General features: G+C 42.8%; 1 protein-coding gene across 1 annotated transcript in view; it reads left to right on the forward strand.

The window, feature by feature from the left end:
* LOC142378208 (glutamate receptor ionotropic, NMDA 2A-like) overlaps positions 1-23,491 on the forward strand; it is a 191,210-nt gene that overhangs the window by 119,153 nt on the left and 48,566 nt on the right. Inside the window, exons 5-10 of the mRNA XM_075462471.1 lie at positions 7,646-7,812; positions 7,906-8,040; positions 8,137-8,236; positions 12,788-12,993; positions 21,605-21,719; positions 22,657-22,859. Coding sequence (XP_075318586.1) covers positions 7,646-7,812; positions 7,906-8,040; positions 8,137-8,236; positions 12,788-12,993; positions 21,605-21,719; positions 22,657-22,859 — 926 coding nt within the window. The remainder of the gene's footprint in view (positions 1-7,645; positions 7,813-7,905; positions 8,041-8,136; positions 8,237-12,787; positions 12,994-21,604; positions 21,720-22,656; positions 22,860-23,491) is intronic.

The following is a 23,491-nucleotide window of genomic DNA, read 5'->3' on the forward strand; positions in this document are numbered from 1 at the left end:
TGAATCAAGCCTGTGAGTTATGAGGCAGTTATCTCCGACCATTAGCCCCCCTGATGCCAGCACTCACTCTCTGGCAGTGTCGCCTCACTTGTTGACTGAATCTCTTGCTCCATCACTCAGTGGAGTCACATGGCCCTGAAAGGATCGGATTATTGGCTAAATTACATTAAGAATGAGTTGAGCAAGGGTAATTCTCCTTGGATATATGGCGGTGAATGAATGGGATCAGAGGCACAAAGCGTGTCATACCCCGGTATGATAGGTGGCGCTGTACCCATTCCAACTGTTGCTAATAGAGCCACTTCCTGTTGACCTCTTCACCACCAACAACAATACTTTCAACCCAGTTATCTCGGGGTCTTAATCCAATCCAATGCTTAGTCAGATTAAGGTGTCTACATGCACTTAATAACTCAGTCTGATTGTAATTTAGCCAATAATCCGATCCTTTCAGTGCCATGTGACCCCACTGACTCTTTCAGACTTTTTGACTCGTGACTGTTGAAGCCCTGATTTCAGCCGGCTTTCCCGAGTTCGTTGATCGAAGTGTGAGCATAAAGGTCAAGACTCTGTCCAAGGTTTAGTTGGTTTATTTGCAGAAGCTTCTGGAGATCACACAGTTACATGATATGCATTCTGTCCTGTTGCTAAGTGGGATCTGACGATCTTCTCCCGACTTCTGATTATAACACGATCCACACGGTCACGGCTATTCTCTGTTCTGGCACCCCGATGGTGGAACGATCTCCCGACTGATGTCAGGACAGCTGAGTCTCTGCCCAGCTTTGGCCTGCCCGGGAAAACATCTGGAGCATGCGCAGAACGCAAAGTCTGATTCACCACGTACTTCAGCGTCTACAAGCAGGTTTAGAGTGACTTTCAACCCAGTTATCTCGGGGTCTGAATCCGATCCGATTCTTAGTCAGATTCAGGTGTCTACATGCACATAAGAACTCAGTCTGATCATGGGCGTAATTTTGGGTAGGGACGCTAGGGTCACGTCCCTACCAATATTCAGCCCCCTACTGTGTAATCACGACCAATTCAACTGGCCGCTGTCCTCCATTATTATGGCCCATAAAGGGTTAAATGTACGTGACAGCTCGAAACCCCCCCTCTTTCACGTAGATCTCCTTGTCTGATTGGCTACCAGTTTCTCGCTACACTTGGTTGGCTATCCCAGTTGTCACTCCAACTAAGCACCACAGTTCCCACAGTGGCCGCGACCGCCCATCAACCCCCCCCCCCCCGTTATCTCTCTCTCTCTCTTGACATTGATAATGGATGACGGACCCCCTCCTCCCAAGAAACGAGACATTCGTTCATTCTTCACAGTCAGGAATGTAAGTGCAGGGTCTCTGTCAAGTTTTAACTAAGGAAAATCCCTTTCATGAATGGAAACCCTTCGTAAAAGCATTTAGGCTTCTTCTGCTCTTTAGGCACTAGGCAGGTTTTAGCACAGGGTCTCTGCGGCGCGGATCCTTAAAAAGTATTAAAAAGTCTTAAATAAAAAATACGTTTTTTAAGGTCTTAAAATGTCTTAAATTTCGCCGATTTTAAATTTCATCTGGGCGGAATGAAAGAAAGATATGTCTGGAGAGACGATTTTCTATCGCTCTGTGCACAATATGGCGACCGTTGACGTTCGAACTTTTGTGTGCACGCCAGTACTTCCGGTGATTTGACAGCTAGCTCGTCAGGTTAGGGCCAGTGGCCGTAAACAAAGGTTAACTTATAGCCTAGAAGAAAGATGATAATATAACGTAGCTACAAAGACTAGCTTTCTTCAGTAGCCTAATGCTTACCGATTTAGCATGCCTAGCAGCCTCGTTGCTAATGCTAGCCGCCGTAACGTTACCAACCATACCCGACGTCAAGGAGTTGGTTGAGCAGGAGTAAGATTATTGGGCTGGCAGAGTTAACTTCATAATGGGTGAGTGCAGGTTTCATTCACTTGTTTTCATTATTTCACAGGATTGATCACTTCATTGGTTTATCCGATTGCTGGCCGCCGAGCCATTATGTGTCTGGGTTTGTGTAGGTTACTGATCATGGTTGCTAGCAGTCAATAGTGTGTGAGTGTGTGTATTTTTTCTATGGGTACGTGCCATTGACTGTATGAGCGGTTTGTGCTCGTTTTTTTTAAATTTAATTAGATTGAAGATACTTTATTAATCCCGAAGGAAATTAAATTTTGTCATATGGTTTATGCTGCAAAGTCACTGTCCATAGTCTGTGCTTCACGTGAGTTGTCCAAAGTTCTGGTTTAAGTTAACTTGGGTAGTAAAATCGTTTTGCTAGTTGTAAAGGCACAGTAGACATAACTCGAAAATTAGGTTCAATTATGAATTTATTTTGCTCAGAGCTTCAGACAAACAGACAGACCAATGGCAGCAGTTTGTTTACACACTGTTTGTATGTTATTTACAGCAGTATTGTTGTATTATTGAGAAGGCAGTTGGCTGACATGCACTTTATGTTTGTAAATATGCACTGACTGTTTGCACTGCTGCTAAAATACAATGTGCTTTGTTAAACCGAACAGCCTAGAGTGTAGTTTTTTATATATTTTTGCCATGGTAATGGTCTTAATTTTTATTCTTAGAGGTCTTAAAAAGGTCTTAAAAGTCTTTAGAGGATGTGATATTGTGCAACCATGTTTTTGTGTTGAATAATTCATTTCTATGTAATAATTTTGTCCTTTTTGGCAAGCCCTTTTTGCTGAGGCTACAACTTAACTTACCATGAAATTTTACAGTCATTCTATCCCTAATCTGTTCGTACGCATCAACATATTTTTGTAAGGTGACAGACAGCAGAGAGGCTGTAGGAGATGGAGTTGAGGACAGAGGAGGTAAAGGAAAAGAGGCAGAAAGAGATAGAGGAGCAGAGGCTGAAGGAGAGGATGGAGTTGGTAGTGGAGGAGAACCTGCAGTTGGAGGAGATAGAGGAGGAGAGGGAGGAGGACAAGCAGAGACAGAGGCTGGAAATTCACAGGTGAGGTTAATGGATAATGTTAGTCATGAGAGTGGCAGCCATGGCCTAGTGCATAGGTGGGCAAACTCAGGCCAGGGGAGCACATGCGGCCCATTGAGCAATTTCATCTGGCCCACAGAGCCTTTACAAGAAAGACCACTTTTAAATCCAATATGATGCTGTCACCCAACCTCATTAAAATCAGGGGTCTTGCCTTGTGGCTTTGAGATTAACCGCTACTGTGTTCATCTAAGTACATTTCATTACAATGAGCAGGAATGAAATAGCCTAAAAGTTATGTCAGCGTACATTATTTCTTATTACTGACACAAGTTGTCTGCGATCTGGCCCTTCGACCGATATTCTTAACCCAATGTGGCCCTTGGGCCAAAATAATCACACACCCTTGGCCTAGTGGTTAAGGAGATAGACTTTTGATCCGAGGGTTGCAGGTTCGAATCCCACCCTTCCATTGCCCATCTCACTCCATGGCTGAGGTGCCCTTGAGCAAGGCACCTAACCTCACACTGCCCCAGAGACTGTAACCAATACCCTTTACTTAAAAAAACAAGCTGTAAGTCGCTTTGGATAAAAACGTCAGTTAATCAACATGCGACCTGCATGGCTTCTCTCTTGAGCACGAACTGTTATAGCATGATGGTGGGATTTTTTATTTTGATGCCGTACAATCCAACAAACACCTCATGTGGTACCAGGTCATGGTCCACATACCTCAAACAAATAGCCTCTTGCTCTGTTCCAGAGATATCCTGAGTGCTGTCGATAATCAGTGAGTACTGCAGAACTGGAAGCACCTGAATGGACTGTGCGATACCTCTAACGATAGTGTTCCCTAACAATTGCAAAATTTCGTTCTGCACTTTAGGAGAGGTATAGTCATGAGAACGAGCTAGCCAATCCCCGAGACGCGAGTCATCCTGAGCTTGCAATTTCAACAGCTGAAACAGATTGCCGTCTTCTGTATCATGGCCCCTCAGTGCTATGCCCTGCCTAGCAAGGTATTGTACTGATCCCACAATATTCTTCAAACAATGCCTAGCATCCTCTTGTTTTTGTGCCCACACACTGGAAAGCTGGGAAGATATTGGGCTTTTTTGGACAATGCACATTTCTGGACACTGTACACTTAAACACAATGAAAACAAAGAACCCGCCCAGCGGCATCAAAATAGCAAATCCCACCATCATGCTATTCAGCACCAGCGTTACAGGCAATATGGGTGGCCCCAGGCTAATGTTATGGTTTATTCCTAAGGATGAATTTGGAGAATGCAGCAGCAGCAGTATCAGGGGCAGTGGGAGGGAGAGCGCCAGTAACCAGGAGGAAATTCTGGACAAACCCAACCAACCTGATCCAAAAAGCATTCCAACTCAACAGCTATCAAACAGGGTCCTCCATTTCCAAGAGAGCTGGTACAAGCAGTATCCATGGCTGCACTATAGCTCATCCATTGGGCGGATTCTTTGTTTTCATTGTGTTAAAGTGTACAGCGTCCAGAAATGTGCATTGTCCAAGAAAGCTGACCCTGCCTTTTCTTCAAAGGGGTTCAATCATTGGAAAAATGCCCTTGTCAGTTTTCAGCGGCATCAAAATAGCAAATCCCACCATCATGCTATAACAGTTAGTGCTCAAGAGAGAAGCCCAATATCTTCCCAGCTTTCCAGTGTGTGGGCACAAAAAACAAGAGGATGCTAGGCATTGTTTGAAGAATATTGTGGGATCAGTACAATACCTTGCTAGGCAGGGCATAGCACTGAGGGGCCATGATACAGAAGACGGCAATCTGTTTCAGCTGTTGAAATTGCAAGCTCAGGATGACTCGCGTCTCGGGGATTGGCTAGCTCGTTCTCATGACTATACCTCTCCTAAAGTGCAGAACGAAATTTTGCAATTGTTAGGGAACACTATCGTTAGAGGTATCGCACAGTCCATTCAGGTGCTTCCAGTTCTGCAGTACTCACTGATTATCGACGGCACTCAGGATATCTCTGGAACAGAGCAAGAGGCTAATTGTTTGAGGTATGTGGACCATGACCTGGTACCACATGAGGTGTTTGTTGGATTGTACGAGGTCCCTGGTACCACTGGGGTTGAAATAGCAAAAATGGCAGAGGATGTGCTCTTGAGGCTGAATATTCCAATGTCTGGGTTAAGAGCCCAGACATATGATGGTGCTGCAAATATGTCAGGGAGGTATTCTGGAGCACAAGCCGAAATTAAGAAACAGCAACCTTTAGCATTGTTTGTGCATTGTGGGGCTCACTGTTTGAACTTGATCACACAGTCTGCATGCAGAGCCAGCCCTCTGATTAATGACTCCTTGCAGTGGGTGCATGAGCTAGGAACATTAAGCAAACAGTCTGGGAAGTTCAAAAACTTGTTTTCTGCAGCAGGAAGTTCAGAGGTACCGGTCAAGTCACTCAGGCCGCTTTGTCCGACCAGGTGGACAGTGAGAGGAAAGGCTATCCGAGCAGTGCTGTCTCAGTACGAACGTGTTTTGTCTAGCTTGGAGGAGATGACATCAAGTGGGTCTAACACAGGCATGAGAGCAAATGGCTTGCGAGAAAGATTTGAGAAAGGAAAAACTGTTCTTGGCCTTTGTTTGGCATTAGAGGTGATTGAGGAACTGGAGTGTCTCAGCACATCTCTGCAAAAGAGGACTGAGACTGTGGCAGGAATGAGAAGTGCCATAGAGTGTGTCAAATCGACCATACAGGGCAAAAGGAGTGAAGACAGCTTTCATGAGGTTTTTCAGAAAGCAGTTGCAATGGTTGACAGTCTTGGGATTGAACCAATCCAGATTCCTCACCAAAGAAAACCACCAAAAAGATACTCAAGTGAAGCAATCCAGCACACTCCAAAGTCAGCTGAGGAGCATTATAGAACAGAGTTCTACAAAATGTTGGATACAGTGCATGTTCAGTTTGAGGAGAGGTTTAATCAGCCAGATCTCAGTGTACTGCAGAAACTGGAGGAAACGCTCCTTACTGGAGAAGTGAACAACATTATTGGCCAGTACCCAGAGCTGAATAGGGATGCATTAAAGGTGCAGTTAGCCATGTTCAGGTCCAAGTACTCCTATAAATCTAGTGTTGAAGTAGCTGACATCATGAGAGGTTTGGCAGTTGAAGTGAGAGGCTTGTTTGATGAAGTTGAGTCCCTTGTCAGGCTTCTTTTAGTCATCCCAATTTCCTCATCTGAAGCAGAGAGAAGTTTCAGTGCCCTTAGGAGACTGAAAACATGGCTAAGAACCACCATGACACAAGTAAGGCTGAACAATCTTGCTGTGTGCCATGTTCACCAGGAAAAACTGGACAATACTGACCTAACAGAGATCTGCCAGCAGTTTGTCTCTGTCACAGACAGGCGCAGGCATGTGTTTGGTTCTTTCAAATAAGAGCAACCAGTGTAAATAAATGTACTTGTGTTAATCAGTATCAGTATCCAACACTTTACTTACATGTTATATTATGTGTTTCAATGTTCTTGATCTGTCTTTCAATGTTCTTGATTTTGATCATTGTTCTTGATCTTGATCTAAATTGGCTGTATTATGCACTGTTTCACCACTACAGCCGCAAACATCCTTTAGAATAGAATAAAGTTGAGAACTCTCTGAAGTTGCCTCCTCGACTTTCATTATATGAGTTACATTACATAACACTTAGCTGACTTTTTTTATCCAAAGCGACTCGGACTTATAAGAACACATTATTGGTTACAGTCTCTGGAGCGATGTTGGGTTAGTTGTTTTGCTCAAGGTCACTCCAGTCATGGATGGGGGTGTAAACAGAGGTAGCCTAATCGTGGGATTTGAGCCTGCAACCCTGTGATTTAAAGACCAACTCCCTAAACATTAGGATGGCTCGTTAACATATATCATCTGCATGCCATTAACTTACGATTGGTAATGCAAAAAAAAAAAAAAACTGTCGTGGAGCACTTTTGTGTCCCCACCAATGTCAAAGTCAAAGTTACTCCCATGAGTCTGATTGTAATTTAGCCAATAATCTGATCCTTTCAGTGGGGTTACATGGCACTGACTTTGCGTTCTGCGCATGCTCCAGATGTTTTCCCGGGGTCGTGACCTGGAAGTCAAAGGAGACGATATTCCTGTTGTTGTCGTCGTCAGAAAGAAACAAACAACGCGATGGAGAATGCTCCGTTGGGCATCGCGTTTGTGCAACAAGCAGCTCATCACAGACCAAATGTAGAGGGACGTAGCTTCATCTTGCTCTGCGTTCTCCATCTTTCTCCAATGCCTGAGTTTGTTGTTGTTGTTGGTGGTGAAGAGGTCAACAGGAAGTGGCTCTATTAGCAACAGTTGGAATGGGTACAGCGCCACCTATCATACCGGGGTATGACACGCTTTGTGCCTCTGATCCCATTCATTTACCGCCATATATCCAAGGAGAATTACCCTTACTCAGCTCATTCTGATTGTAATTTAGCCAATAATCCAATCCTTTCAGAGCCATGTGACCCCGTCTCATTCTCTCTTTCGTATTCCCCCTCTCCACTCATCATTTCTCCTACTCTTTTGTATCTCTCCCATCCTCTCTGGTCCTGTTTGATAGCACAACTAAAAGTGCTCTTGATTTAGTCTGGCTTTTGAGTCTGCTGCTGTGTGTCTTTGCATCTTTGCAGGATGAGAAGTCCACCTTCTTCCAGTTCGGTGCGGCCCTGCAGCAGGAGGCTCTGCTCATGCTCTCCATCATGGAGGAGTACGACTGGCACGTTTTTTCCATTGTTACGTCTAAGTTCCCCGGGTATCAGGACTTCATCAGCACGCTTCGGGTAACTGTGGATCACAGGTAATGAATACTCTCTTAACCCATCCTTAACTTTTCTTCATGGCCATTGACCATATTAAGTGGCATGTATTATTTAATGATGTGTTATTGCAGCTTTGTGCGCTGGGACCTGCAGAGTGTGGTGACACTAGATGCTGTAGATGGTGATCCAAACTCGAAATCACATGTTGCCCTCAAGAGGATCCAGAGCCCTGTTATCCTGCTGTACTGCTCCAAGGATGAGGCTATGTGAGTGTTTGTGTCCTTCCTTTTCCTACGCTGGTTGTGTCTCTTTTTCACACACTGCCAGATTCAAGCTGCAAATCCGTCTCCTCCCTTTGACAGATATATCCTCGATGAAGCTCGGTCCCTGGGTCTGATAGGAGCAGGCTACATCTGGATCGTGTCCAGTCTCACCACTGGAAACCCAGACTCTACCCCTGAGGTAGGAAGGCCCCAGATGTTGAAACAGGTGGCCATTTTAGGTGGTTTGACAAGACACGGGCTGTGTTCGAAACCGCATACTACATACTACATACTACATACTACATACTACATACCACATACTGCATACTTCCATACTGCATAATCATCAATCAGACAGTATGCAGAGCGTTTACCCACAATGCATTTCGCTCCTGCCCGAGCCGAAATCAGCCGGCCTGAAGCTGATTTCTCTTAAGCTCTAAACTCTGTAAACTTTAGCAACATTTGAAACATTTTCAGGTGAGAAAGTAGTCGTTTAGATCCCCAACGTGTTGAAAACCTGACAAAATACCGGTTGTTTACCATTTTGTTCCCACGAATTCGGCGCTACTAAAGCTAGCCGCAGTGAGCAACGCACTTCCGGTTATTTTCACAAAATAAAATACCCGTTGCCTTTTATCATAGGGAAAGTCATTACGATACAATTGGTGCTTTTGTTTTGAAAACAGGAAGTGAACCTACCCTCGTTGTAGCTAGCTTGAAACTGCCGTTTTGACAGGAAATGACGATCGGTGACGTCACGTTACGTTGCATCTTGGGTAGTTTGAGTATGAGTAGTAACCTCATGATGCATACCCAACATTTCGGAGAATCTAGTATGCATCCGGGAACTTCTTGCTGACTCAAACTCGCATACTAACTCAGAAAGTTAGCAGGAGTAGTAGGAGAAGTAGGAGAAGTATGCGGTTTCGAACACCAAGGTCTATGTCTGTTTATTTTCCCGAGAAAAAGTTGGATGAATTATAGAAGTGACACCGTAAAGAAACACGGCCTGTCAAAGTGTATGCTGAGTCATGTCACACTGTTAGTTTAGTAAATACAGCAGTAGTCACTTCTCTCGTTGGTTTGTTCAGTGCACATTTTCTCTGTGCCTGATAGCATTTTCTCAGCACAAGAGCAGGATGTTTGATAGCATTACATTCACCTGTTATCTAAATACCATCAATCTAAATGATCAATATTGTCGAAACAGCATAGAAATGTGAGAAAACAATTCAGAGTTCAGTACACGGCAGAAACGAGGACGCCGCTGTGCAACATCACTTAAATGTCAAGTGATTCATGATTGTATCAACCCTGAATAACTGCCTTATTTGTAAGCTGATAAGTGCAAAATTGTCCTCTCATGGAAAATCTTGAACAAAGACTGTAGAAATACAGAAAGTCAACATCAGGAAAAAAATTATACACTCACCAACACAAGTTCCAAAACCTGTGTTTACTGATAGCAAAAGAAAGTACACCTGGGGTCTCCAAGTGTTACGAAATGACAGTTTTGGACCTATCGGCTGTAGTCTGACTGTAAGACTTCACAAAGATGGAAAAGGATTTGGGAAGGTGACCAACCTAAGACCTCTGGGTGCGGAGCTGCAGCAGTAATCTGGAGGAACAGAGCGAGCCTTTAACCGGAGCCGCTGGAGTCGTCCTTTTAAAATAATCTGGAATAGATCGAGTGCTTCAGACTTAACACGGGGCTTATCTGTGGAAGTCTTATGGTTTCAGTGACAGCTCAGACAGTGGACAGGGCACAGCATGATGACAACCTGTAAGGGAGAAAAACACAAAATTGCAATGTAAACTTAAAAAAGAAGAAAAAAGATCATGACTGGAGGCTTGATAGATGTTAGTCCCATAAACCTAGGTCAGACCAGAACAAAATTTAATTTTTCGGGGGGGTCCAGCATGTTGGGTGTAAGCCTGACAAGGACTACCACAGGGAATGCAAACCCCACGGTGAAATATGGAGGTGGAAGTGGGACAGTCAGTGGGGTCACATGGCACTGAAAGGATCGGATTATTGGCTAAATTACAATCAGATTGAGTTATTAAAGCAATTCTATGTAACATTTCTACCTTAAAATAACAGCTTGATAAAAATTGTGCGGCTAGAATGAGTTTTAATATTACGATTGGCCTGTCTCCTATGCCCTTCGGGGGTCTGAGTTGGAATAACTGCGCTATGTAACTTTGGTGGACCGGCCCGGGAGCTGGGCGGAAGTACTTCGACTTGCTTTCTGGCACACCTACCGCAAAAACAAATAGACCCCTCTCACGCTCCCAGGTATAAGGCTAAGCTAGCGCAACATTGTCAGTACAATCATCATGGCAGAAGCACCGAAGAAACAGAAGAAGACGTTGAATGATGAAGCAAGGAAGAGAAAGAGAGAGGCCGACAAAGCAAGAGACCGGACTAGAGTTGCTCTCGGAACAGCTTTTACTCGTTGGCAAGAGCTGAAAGAAACATTTGGATACAAGTTCGATTCAGAGCTAGCCACCTTTCTGCTGGATTAGTAAGTATCTTATTTGCTGCCATGCTTTGTGCTGTGTTGTACTTGCTTGATGTTTCACTGTGTTCGGAAAGTTACTCACTAGTTTGTTATAACTGAGGAAAACTATTTTCAACTGATTTCGCTAGGTTTAACCGCTAGCAAGACCTCTCGTTAGCGATGTTAGCAGTCGTATTTCTGTAAAACATTTGATTACTCTTACCTTCTCGGTCGACATAGCTTGCACCTTCTGACTGTTCATCAACAAACGTGAAATGTGAAAGCGAAAGGGTGTTGTATTTACGACAGTGTCGTAACCGTACATTACCTTCAAGCCTGTAGGGGGAGCTCCATAATGGGCTTTTTGAGAAGTTACATTGTATTGCTTTAAGTGCATGTAGACACCTTAATCTGACTAAGAATTGGATCGGATCGGATTAAGATCCCGAGATAATTGGGTTGAAAGTCAAAATAAACCTGCTTGTAGACGCTGAAGCACCTGGTGAATTAAGGCCTTGGTATGCTTCTCCGTCGCTATCCGTCAATCCGTCTCCGTAGTCCGTCCTTTCGAAGTTCTCCGTCGGGCTGTCGGATACCCAAGGCAGTTCACCTCCCGATCAGTAGGCGGCGCTGCGTTAGACGACCCAAACTGGCGACGTCTATGGTGAAAGTGGTTGACTGATGGTTCACCTTCCGGCTCCGTTCCACTCCTCACAGCGAACGATGGCGACCGAGAGACAAAGACTGTTGTTGGAGTCGGAGCTTGTTGATGTTGAAATGCAAATAATTTTGACCAAATATTGACCGGCTCACAGTAAACTCTTTCAAAAATGGCGGCGTTGTTGTTCTGAGAGGAAGGAGCTAAACCGGAAAAGTGATTTTGGAAATGATGCTGTTAGCCGACCAATCACAACCCTTGGGGTCTCCGCGGGTCTCCGCGGGTCTCCGCGAGTCTCCGTCTCCTCGACGGATAGATAGGAGAGCGTCTACGGAGAGGGTCTCCATAGGCGACCATAAATCAGCCTTAACTCACAATTGGATTCAGACCCCGAGATAACTGGGTTGAAAGTCACTCTAAACCTGCTTGTAGACGCTGAAGCTTGTAGGCGCATGCTCCAGATGTTTTCCCGGGGTCGTGACCCGGAAGTCAAAGGAGACGATATTCCTGTTGTTGTCGCCGTCAGAAAGAAACAAACAACGCGATGGAGAATGCTCCGTTGGGCATCGAGTTTGTGCAACAAGCAGCTCATCACAGACCAAATGTAGAGGGACGTAGCTTCATCTGGCTCTGCGTTCTCCATCTTTCTCCAATGCCTGAGTTTGTTGTTGTTGTTGGTGGTGAAGAGGTCAACAGGAAGTGGCTCTATTAGCAACAGTTGGAATGGGTACAGCGCCACCTATCATACCGGGGTATGACACGCTTTGTGCCTCTGATCCCATTCATTCACCGCCATATATCCAAGGAGAATTACCCTTACTCAGCTCATTCTGATTGTAATTTAGCCAATAATCCAATTCTTTCAGAGCCATGTGACCCCACTGAGTGATGGAGATGTTTAGGTGCAAAATGTCTTGGGGAGGGAACATTTTGTATAGCGCTATATGAATTCATGTAGTTGTACCAAAATACTAGAAGACTGCTCCCAAACTTCAGAAGCTTGTTAACTCTAGAGGACAAAATTATAATATATTACCCGACCTGAATCACAATTTAGGGTATTTTTAAAGGGAAAGGTAGAGCAATTCAACTTCTCAATGCCAAGTAGGACTGAAACACAGTCGAAGTAGAATTGAAGTGAAAGGTGTTACCTACAATGGGGAATTTGATTAAAAGTAGTGAACAAAAGATTTTCATTTAACCAAAGAGTGAACGTCCTGTTGTTCAGGTTAGAAGTGACAAAGTTACTCTGAAGTGACATTTCAGTGATACTGGGCAGAATTTCCTGTGGCTGCCACCTATCATTCTTCTCGACATTCACTGCTGAGTCGTGCCAAATTAAAATGTAAAACTAAATATTGCACGGCAGTTTAGGAGATTTATAGAGATAAAGTCAGACTTCTGCAAAAAGATGGTGACGCTCGAATGTACCGCTCCATCAATGAGCGCATTCCTCACACTAACATAATTGTCGGATAAGAATTATGTCGGGATGGCTCCCGGAACCGAAACACTTGTCTACTCGTAACCTCTGAGAAATGCGTTTCCTCCACAGCACAGCCTCTCAGATCTGCTCTCCTCTTAGGTGTTTCCCCTGGGGATGATCTCCGTGTCCTTTGACGACTGGGAGTACCCGCTGGAGACGCGGGTGCGGGACGGGGTGGGCATCATCTCCTCTGGAGCCACCTCCATGCTGCGGGAGAGGGGAGAGCTGCCGGAGGCCCAGAGCAGCTGCTACAGCACGCCATCAGACAGGAGCCCCGGGAAGCTGCCGCCCAGCGCCCTGCGCAGGTGTGTGTTGGGTGCAAGGATATCAGGATATTTTCAGGTCTGGGGACTCGCATAACTCGGTTTGTCTTCGTAGCTGAGTGTTCAGCAGTCTTGCACAAGTCTTTCTAATGTTCCACTGATCGGGGTAAGTGTGGAGAAAGGAGGCCGAGACGCCGGCCGTGGTAACCACCAGTGTTGGTCATCTTACTTTAAAAAAGTAATTAGTTACAGACAATGTTCCCTCTAATTTTTCATGTGTCTGGTCAAAAACACACACTCCCTGAGCACACTGAGGACCACTGTGAGCACCACCAGATGTGCACGCTGTGGCCACACACCTGTATCACACCTGTTCAAAACCTCGGATCATAGTTACATGGCTTATTAAAATAATCAAATCACAGCAGGAATTTTCATTAGTTTACTATTAATATAAGCAATTTGGTCCACTTAAAATGAAAAAGACAAAAATCTTGTTGTTCATGAGATGTGTAGATGTGTAGTATATATGTGAGTGTCATGCTTGCAGCCTGCATGTTTTGCAGAGTCGACCTTTCTCACTCGAAAAAGAAGAAATTTCACCCAGTTTCACCGCTTGTTCTTCTGTTTGCACTCAGACAGCCATTCCATCCTAAAAGAACCGCATTTCTTTTTTACTTTGGCTTGGTGAGTGGATGTGGGTCTCTTAGCTCCTAACTCCGCCGCACTAGCTAACCTGCACGGCGCGTATGGGCAGGGCACATATGAAAGCACCATCAATGCTCTGATTGGCTGCATAGCGTAAGTAAACCGTATCATTGGCTGAACACCTGTCACTCACTGTGTTATATTGAAAAATGGTACAGAAAAACATATTATTGGTCTAATTAATTAGATTAGATTAGGTCTGGTATTAGATATTAATTAACACGTTTATGATGAATTTTATTTTATGCGCTGCATAGATTTGTGCGCTGAGAATGTGCGAGCAGCTCAGAGGGAACATTGGTTACAGTTAAAAATTACTTCTCCCAAAAAGTAATTGAGTTAGTAACTCAGTTACCTCATTGTAAGAGTAATTAGTTACTCAGCAAAGTAACTGTGGCATTATTTTTTATGTTCTATACCGCTGTTACGTTCTATAACATCTTTAACATCAAAGATGTTTATATTAACTAATCGAAGAATAAAAACACGATATACAGTAATGTAGAACATTTGGTATTTATTTGAACTCAATAGATTGCAGCCTGCCATGTTAGCATGTGTTAATGTGAGGTGCTTCATAATATTCGAGTTGCTCGAGGCAGACGTGGATAAAGTCTTTTTTCCTGTGCACAGCATCCATGTTACATACACATTCTCGCCTTTAATGTCAATGAGCGAGAAGTAGTGCCGGTACTTCCAGTTTGAGAACGCTACCTTTGAACTTCCCTGGCTCGTCGCCATTTGTCGCTGTCTTGTTGTGTTTGGCAGTAATCATCCCCACCCCGGCTCTCTCCAGGCAGCTGATGTGTGGCCAAAACCCGACACCTTGGGCTTCATTCAACCAAACTGTAGCAACGCGCCACTTCACATTCTCAGTAACAGCGTTGCAACGATGGGAAAAATAATTAATTAGATTACTCGTTACTGATAAAATAGTAACGCCTTTATTTCCAACACTGGTTACCACTGTGATTTCTAACGACATTTAAAGGGACAGTTCGCCTCTTCTGACATGAAGCTGTGTAACATCCCATATCAGCAACATCATTTCTGAACATCTTCTTACCCCCTGCTGCGTCCTGTGAGCAGAGTTCCAGCCTCGTTTTGGTGTTGATGAAGGTAGTCCGGCTAGTTGGCTGGGGTTTAAAAAATAAAGAGTTTTGCTTCTCAGAACAATATGCGTTCAACAGAGTAATACATTTGCATCACAAAATGGTTCTCCAGGAAAAAGTCAGACCTCACGGAAGCCCAGAGCGGACGTGGTACGTCTAAACTTTTTTCTGATGGTTTTCTCAAGATAATGAGATGAGATTCCTTGAATGCTCATGATCAGTTTCTCCGTGTTCTTAAAGCCTTTCCAAGAACAGACTCGAGCTGAAAATGTCAGATTTTGGAGAACCCGACATAGATCAACGCATCAGATTTTACTTCTGTCGAGGTCTAACAGCTGAAACTGCAGTTTGTTTGTCTCGTAGAGATAACTTTCATATCAGCCCGCGTCCTTTAAGGAGACGGCCGGCTTGACTGCAGCTCAGCAGGCGTTTACACCTCAGTGATCCTGCTGATGTAGTCGACTTCATCAGTGACCAGCTGAGGGGACCAGGCTGTCTCCATGGTTACCGAATGATGCACAAGTTATTTATCTCGTTATAACGGCACGATTGGTGTGTGTTAAACCTGATTCCATTCTTCAAATGCTTGGATTTGCTTTGTGCATTTTCACAAGCAGAATTGTTACACAAACGCTCCACATTCCATGTTTGATTCATAGGCTACTTTATTCAATTTTCAATGAAAGGGGATAAAAATGGGTAAAAACCTTTGCCAGAAATACATATAAACACATGTAAACAGGGGCGGACTGGGAAGAAAAAGTGGCCTCGAAAACAATCGGTAAGTTTACTCGTTATCTCGAGAAAACCATCAAAAAAAAGTTCATACGTACCACGTCCGCTCTGGGCTTCCGTAAGACCTCACAATCTCTTGGCCCTATTTTCTCTCCCTTCGTATCACTGCCTGCTGTGCAGACCGAGCAGTCCCCTGCTTCCAAGCAGCAAACACCGTAACAGGCACGGCTGTCGGCAGGCGGCAGCAGGCAGTGATACGAAGGGAGAGAAAATAGGGCCAAGAGATTGTGAGGTCTGACTTTTTCCTGGAGAACCATTTTGTGATGCAAATGTATTACTCTGTTGAACGCATATTGTTCTGAGAAGCAAAACGCTTTATTTTTTAAACCCCAGCCAACTAGCCGGACTACCTTCATCAACACCAAAACGAGGCTGGAACTCTGCTCACAGGACGCAGCAGGGGGTAAGAAGATGTTCAGAAATGATGTTGCTGATATGGGATGTCATACAGCTTCATGTCGGAAGAGGCGAACTGTCCCTTTAACATGATCAGCTGCTCAGTTTATAAGCCAATTTAAAAGCGTCTTTAGCTTAGAGACCAAGAAGTGAACATGGGGCTGTAACATGTTGTTACTGTGTGTTTACTAAAGCCCGGTAAAGCGTCTGGTGTGCACGTACTTCTGTGTGTGTGTGCACGTACTTCTGTGTGTATGTGCACGTACTTCTGTGTGTGTGTGCACGTACTTCTGTGTGTGCACCTGCTTCCCATCATGCCGGGACTCGTTGTCATTAAGTCAGGATTAAAGTAGCTTCTACCAGCTTTGTTCTTGCTCTCTTTTTTCTTGTTACAAGGCTCTGTGGGTGGCATATATATGTTAGCTGCTCTGTGTGTGTGTACGTGTGTGTGCGTGTGTGTGTGTGTGTGTACGTGTTCACGTGCACAAAGCATTGGTGACTGTGTACTCCACTCTGTGATGACACTATAGTGAGTTCAGAACAGAACGGGGCTCACACAGACATGCACTATTCCAGGACTGTCAGTCATAATGCTCTCTGTCAGCTTTCTGCTGTGATGGTGCGACTGCATCATGAATATGAAGCATGCTGTGGCTAAAATATGATGACAGATTCAAATCAAATCAAACCAAATTTATTTGTATAGCACATTTCATGTACAAAACAATTCAAAGTGCTTTGCATAAAATAAAAGCATTGCAGCAGGGAGTCCAAAGGTCCTTATTGAACTTGCTTAAACATAAAGGTCATGTTGCTGTGCACATCTGCAGTGACTTACGAGCTGCCTCATCAGAGGGAGATTCTCACTGTTGCGTCTTTATTACCTCTCATCTTATTGTCTTTATCATTCCATTATTCTCTTGTTAGTCCATCACGGCATATACATCACAGCATATGCAATCTTGCTGTTGCTGACAGGTCGAGCCGATATAACTCGGATACGTTTCTAAGAAGTCTTCGTTCCTCCTGCCAGTGGTACCTCATTTGTCTATCTGAGTTATTAGATAGAATTTGCATATTTGTCAAAACGACTGCAGCCGCTTTTTGTGATTACGGACTGACAGGTTGAATTTCCCTGCCCTGATATGGAAGTGTGGAGGCTGTGATCACAACTCTGCATACATTAGTCTAGATTCAATCTTGCCGCAGTGTGTATATAAACACCGTGAGGTGGAGAGGAAGGGATGGGACGACATAATCCGCCACTTATCGAGTCTTTGTCACTCTTTGCTTGACAGGAATTAATATCTTATACTCAGTTTTTGGCATATTTGGGTTACGCAGTGGCACAGGTTTTTGTTGGGGTCCGTCCTCCGTAAATTTCAAAAGGTTATTCTTTTTGATGTGGCCAGTGTACCGTGCAAAGCCCTAAGCTGTCACTTGTTTCTGAAAAATGCTCCCTGCCATGAAGTCATTTTTGGAAAAGCCACTCTTTATTCTTTATTCATGCTTTCAGAAAAGTGCTTACACAGTGGCTTCTCACAGTGTTTCAGCTTAAAGACGATAAAACATAGTTTCTCTTAGCATGTAGCTGACGCTTTTTAGCATCCACTGAATGTCATTTTGATCGGATGTTATTCAGTTATTGAGAAATCCTTGAACCCCTTTAACATTACGGTACATGATGAATTATGTCCCAACTTAAGCATCTATATGCTGATGAATATGAGTGCAGAAATGAGTATTTGCTTATTGTTGCACGCTTCAGAAATACACCGAGCGTCATCCGTTCAAATCAAAAACTTTTTCCAAAAATGGTATCAAAGCTGAAACAGGAGGAGACGGCAGCTTCCCAGAATAGATGGCAACAGTGTTTCCGCTGCATGTATTCAGTCGTTGCAATTTGCTGCAAAATGAAGATTTAAAAAATATATATATATTGATATGGATATATCTATATCTATATAGATATATCCATATAGATCTCTCTATATATGGATATATCTAGATATAGATATAGATATATCTATATGGATATATCTATATATATATCCAGATAGATAGATAGATAGATAGATAGATATATGGATATGTATATATAGATAGATATAGATATATCTAGATGAATATATATCTATCTAGATAGATATATATATATATATGGATATATATATCCATATATCCGATCTATCCGATCTATCCATATATATATGAATAGATATAGATATATATCTATAGATATACATCTATAGATATAGATATATGTAGAAAGAGATCTTTGTGTTGACACGGTGCTAATAGATGAAATGATTGTAATCTATAATGAAGTCAGCTTCAGATACAGAGCAGATTTGTCTCTTTTGTGTAACCGTGTAGGTTTGTATTGAATGATGTGTGTTAGCTGAGAGCGGCTGCACCCACAGCAGAGCTGTTTGGTGTTTTGCAGAGCCTACATGCGAGGGAGACAGGGACCTTTTATTTACCTTTTCCACAGAGCCAGTGGAGAACTGCTTAGAGAAAAAATGCAGAAAACAGGCCTGCTTGTAAACCTTGTAAAAACAGATGATTACTGCACCTCGGTCTAATCTACTGTCCGACAACAGTCTTTATGTGTCGACTCTAATACCCCTCCTGCAGAAGAGACCACATCAAATCCCACCTGTTGGAGTGGAGGGTAATTATCATCGTTTTTACCTGCAGGGTGCATGCTAAGCAGCCCTCAAATGATTCTCCTTATGCATCTTGACTCCTTGTCACAATATTTGAGTTCATGCATGAATCCTTCATGGTCTTGTGCCCCGATAAGCTCACATAAGGACGTTTAAGTTTCCTTTTTATAACTCTTGTTTTCAAAAAGAAAAAGAAAAATGATGAATTCATTAAAAAAACATGTAAAATTTAAATGTAAATGTACTTTATTTCTACAGCCCTTTACAGACCATCCTTACGGTGTACCAAAGTGCTTTACAGCAGGTAATAAATAAAGAGAAGAAGAAGTAAAAACAATAAAAGAACAGTGAAAGCAATAAAATACAACAAAATAAATAAGATAAAAGTGTCCTCATGCTACTGGGTATTAAAGCCATCCTAAATAAGTAGGTTTTTAGCCTGGATATGAAGAGGCCCAGGTCAGAAATAAGACGCAGCTGGACGGGGGGCTTATTCCAGAGCCTGGGGGCAGCTTTGGGAAAAGGCTCGCTCACCCCAGGGTTTGTATTCTGACCTGGGCACTTCCAGCAGAAACTGATCTGTTGACCTCAGAGCTCTACCAGGACTGCTAAAAGCTCAGATAAATACGACGGGGCGAGGCCGTTAAGAGCTTTAAAAACAAACATTAAAAGTTTAAAATCAGTTCTGTAAAGGACAGGAAGCCGATGGAGTTAAGAACAGGAGTGATGTGCACACGTCTGTTGGTGTTGGTTAGAAGACGGGCAGCAGCGTTCTGCACCATCGGAAGGCGGCTGAGAGAAGACTGGGAGACGCCCACATAAAGAGCATTAAAATAGTCTGACCATGAACTTATTAGGGCACGGATGGCTTTCTCAAGGTCATGACGACTTAAAAAAATTTAAAAAAAATTTAACTTTGGCCAGGAGACGCAGCTGGAAAAAACTAGTTCTGACAACATTGTTAATTTGTTTGTCCGACCTCAGATAAAAGGTCAAAGGTTACTCACTGGAAAAAATCCAAGTCTTACCAAGTATATTTGTCTCATTTCTAGTCCAAATATCTTATTACACTTAATATAAGACACAACTGCCTAATAAGCACCATTTCAGCCAGATATAGGGACTTGTTTGAAGACAATACATCTGGAATATCTTGTTAAATGAAAAAGTCTTGAAAACAAATTGTTTTGAGTCACATATCATATGAAACAAGCTTTTTTTGACATTTGAAGAGGTTTTTAAGCTAATTTCAAGATCACTTTTATCTCAAAAGTCCTAAATATCACATCTTGTTTCAAGAAATCTTGACAAGCCGATTTTCATTAGTTCCATTGGCAGATTTTTTTGCTTATTTCAAGCAAAAACGTCTTTTATTTGTTGTTTTTCTTACTTATTTTTGGAGGGGCATTTTTTCCAATGCTCCCAGATTTCTGACGATTGAACTAAGCTTTGAAGACAAGGTGCCAAAGCCAGCCATCACAGTATCCCCAAACCCAATGCATTCAGTTCTGTCATCATTTAAATTAAGAAAATTTTGGGCCAACCACTGCTTAATATCAGCAATACAATTAAACAAAGAACATTGTGCACTGTTACTGTTTGGCTTCAATGGTAGATAAATGTGTAAATCGTCTGCATAATAGTGGAAAGAAAGGTTGTGCCTGGCTATAATTGACCCAAGTGGTAGCATGTACAATGAGAAGAGGATAGGGCCAAGAATAGATCCTTGAGGGACTCCACAGGAGAGAGGAGCACTGGAAGAGGAAAGGTCACCAACCATAACGGAGAAGGTTCTACTGGACAAGAAAGACGCAAACCACCCCAGCACTGGAAAAAATGCCCCTCCAAAAATAAGTAAGAAAAACAACAATTAAAAGACGTTTTTGCTTTAAATAAGCAAAAAAAATATCTGCCAATGGAACTAGTGAAAATCGGCTTGTCCAGATTTCTTGAAATAAGATGTGATATTTGGGACTTTTGAGATAAAAGTGACCTTGAAATTGGCTTAAAAACCTCTTCAAATTGAAAAAAAAGCTTGTTTCATATGATATGTGAAAATTTCTTTCTTTTTCATTTAACAAGATATTCCAGATGTATTGTCTTCAAACAAGTCCCTATATCTGGCTGAAATGGTACTTGTTAGGCAGTTGTGTCTTATATTAAGTGTAATGAGATACTCAATGAGACAAATATACTTGGTAGGACTTTGATTTTTCCCAGTGAGTGCAGTGTGTTGAAATAAATCTAAGACTTAAAGGTAAAGACTGTGATTCTTTTAAAAATTGATAGTAGAATTTAGTCATAAATTTAAAAGTGTTTCAATCATCTGGCAAACCATTTCTGGCAGTTTATAAATGCATCAAACTGTTTCTGATAGAATACACGCCAGGACATTTGGTCCTTTGGTGTTTTTTCACGAAACTTCCTCAGACAGCCCGTCTTCTTCTTCTTCTTCTTCTTCTCATCCTTCTTCTTCTTCTTCTCCCCGGTGGGATTTCTTGCTGTTTTCCCAGTCACAACACTCAGCTCGTCGCTGCTTTCTGAAAAACATCTTCTATCGGGAGCGAGTGTGTTCTCGATCCCCTATCGCTGCGTTCACTGCCGGCTCTTTTCCAGCGTGTGAATCTTTCAGCAAAGGATCTGTGTGCGTATGCAGGGCAGCTACAGTGAGTAAGAGAGCGAAGGCAGCCTCGTTGCACCCGTGACTCGTCTCTCAGGCGTGTATCTGTGGAGAAATCAATGCTGAATGTTGATGGGAGAGATATATGCCCTCTGACTCGTCCCCCTCCTACTCACACACACACACAGCCATGCATCCATGCACATGCAGTGGGTGAAGACAGCATTGATTTAAGCAGAATACTCCTGCAGTGATTACTGAGGGCTTAATTTGTTGTTTCACATGTATCTGCTCCCGTGAACACATATAAACGCCGCGACAGATGTAAAACAATAGTTTCCCATGTGTTTCAGGCACATAATGCACGTGTGGAACGAAGGGCGGGATCTGTCCTTCACTCCAGATGGTTACCAGGCCAACCCCAAACTGGTTGTCATTGTCCTGAACAGTGAAAGAAAATGGGAGAAGGTAAGTTTCTGTGAAATTGAAAAATGAAAACTATGGCTGTGTTCGAAACCGCATACTACATACTTCCATACTTCCATACTGCATACTCATCGATCATCATCGTTATTGTGCACCAACTGTCACATACAACCGAAGAGAAACCGCATACTGCATACTGCATACTCATCGATCAGACAGTATGCAGAGCGTTTACCCACAGTGCATTTCACTCCTGCCCGAGCCGAAATCAGCCGGCCTGAAGCTGATTTCCCTTAAGCTCTAAACTCTGTAAACTTTAGCAACATTTGAAACATTTTCAGGTGAGAAAGTAGTCGTTTAGATCCCCAACGTGTTGAAAACCTGACAAAATACCGGCTGTTTACAATTTTGTTCCCACGAATTCGGCGCTACTAAAGCTAGCCGCAGTGAGCAACGTACTTCCGGTTATTTTCACAAAATAAAATACCCGTTGCCTTTTATCATAGGGAAAGCCATTACGATACAATTGGTGCTTTTGTTTTGAAAACAGGAAGTGAACCTACCCTCGTTGCAGCTAGCTTGAAACTGCCGTTTTGACAGGAAATGACGATCGGCGACGTCACGTTACGTTGCATCTTGGGTAGTTTGAGTATGAGTAGTAACCTCATGATGCATACCCAACATTTTGGAGAATCTAGTATGCATCCGGGCAAAAAAAGTCAGTATGAGTAGTAGGAGAAGTATGCGGTTTCGAACACAGCCTAGGCCTGGGCGAGTTAACTCGTTATTATCGCGTTAACTTGTTAATTATTTAACGCCGATAAATATTTTATTTTAGGATTCTGCGTACAAATGCGATTAATCGTGATTAATCAGGGAAATCATGTGATTAATTAGATTAAACATTTTAATCGTTGCCCAGCCCTAGTTAAAACACTAAGTTTCCTGTACCTGATGAGGTTTGTTTGGGCGCTCACAGATGGGCCGCTGGGAGAATGGGACGCTGTCGCTGATGTTCCCAGTGTGGCCGCGGTACAACGCCCACGGAGACGAGGATGCTGATGAAAATCACCTCTCCATCGTTACTCTGGAGGAGAAACCCTTCGTTATCGTCGACAACGTGGACATCCTGACCGGCACCTGCATGAGAAACTCTGTGCCGTGCCGTAAACACGTCAAAAAGTGAGTGTCTACATGCATATGTGTAGTATATATTTATTTTTGTGATTATATATTTATTTAGATATTTAGGAAGTGTATATATGGCATATATTTATATAGGTGTATTGTAGTCAGGATATTTACAAACTGAAGAGTAGTTAAAAAGGGGCGGGAAACTAAAAAAAGTATTGTACTTCTTCCCATTCCTTTTTCGAACAATGTGCGTTGTTTTGTTATGTATTAGCACTTTACGTGATTTAATTTAATTTATTTTATTTCTCTTTTTCTTTCTTTTGTATGTACAAATAGTTACATACATTTTCTTTTTTATACATGTTCGAAAATAAAAATCAATCAATCACTGTGTTGATGAACTAATACGAATGCAACTACAATGTTCTGCTTCTTATGTGAAATCAGGACACATTTGAAACTTATTTAAGGTTTAAATTTGAGGCTGAACTGAACGTGTAACAGGTTATTTCTTCTCACAATAAGTGAAATCTCAGTTTGATGAAGATAAAGTGGGCTTTCTTGTGCTCAAAAGAAATTTGAACAATCTCACGTTGACTCCAAATAAAGCTAAATGCTTTAAATTTGTGTCGGATATTCTTAAATCGGGCCTTTCTAGCCGGTCTCGGTCGAACTGAGGA

Source organism: Odontesthes bonariensis, chromosome 4, assembly GCF_027942865.1.
Source record: "Odontesthes bonariensis isolate fOdoBon6 chromosome 4, fOdoBon6.hap1, whole genome shotgun sequence".
Classification (NCBI taxonomy): Eukaryota; Metazoa; Chordata; class Actinopteri; order Atheriniformes; family Atherinopsidae; genus Odontesthes; species Odontesthes bonariensis.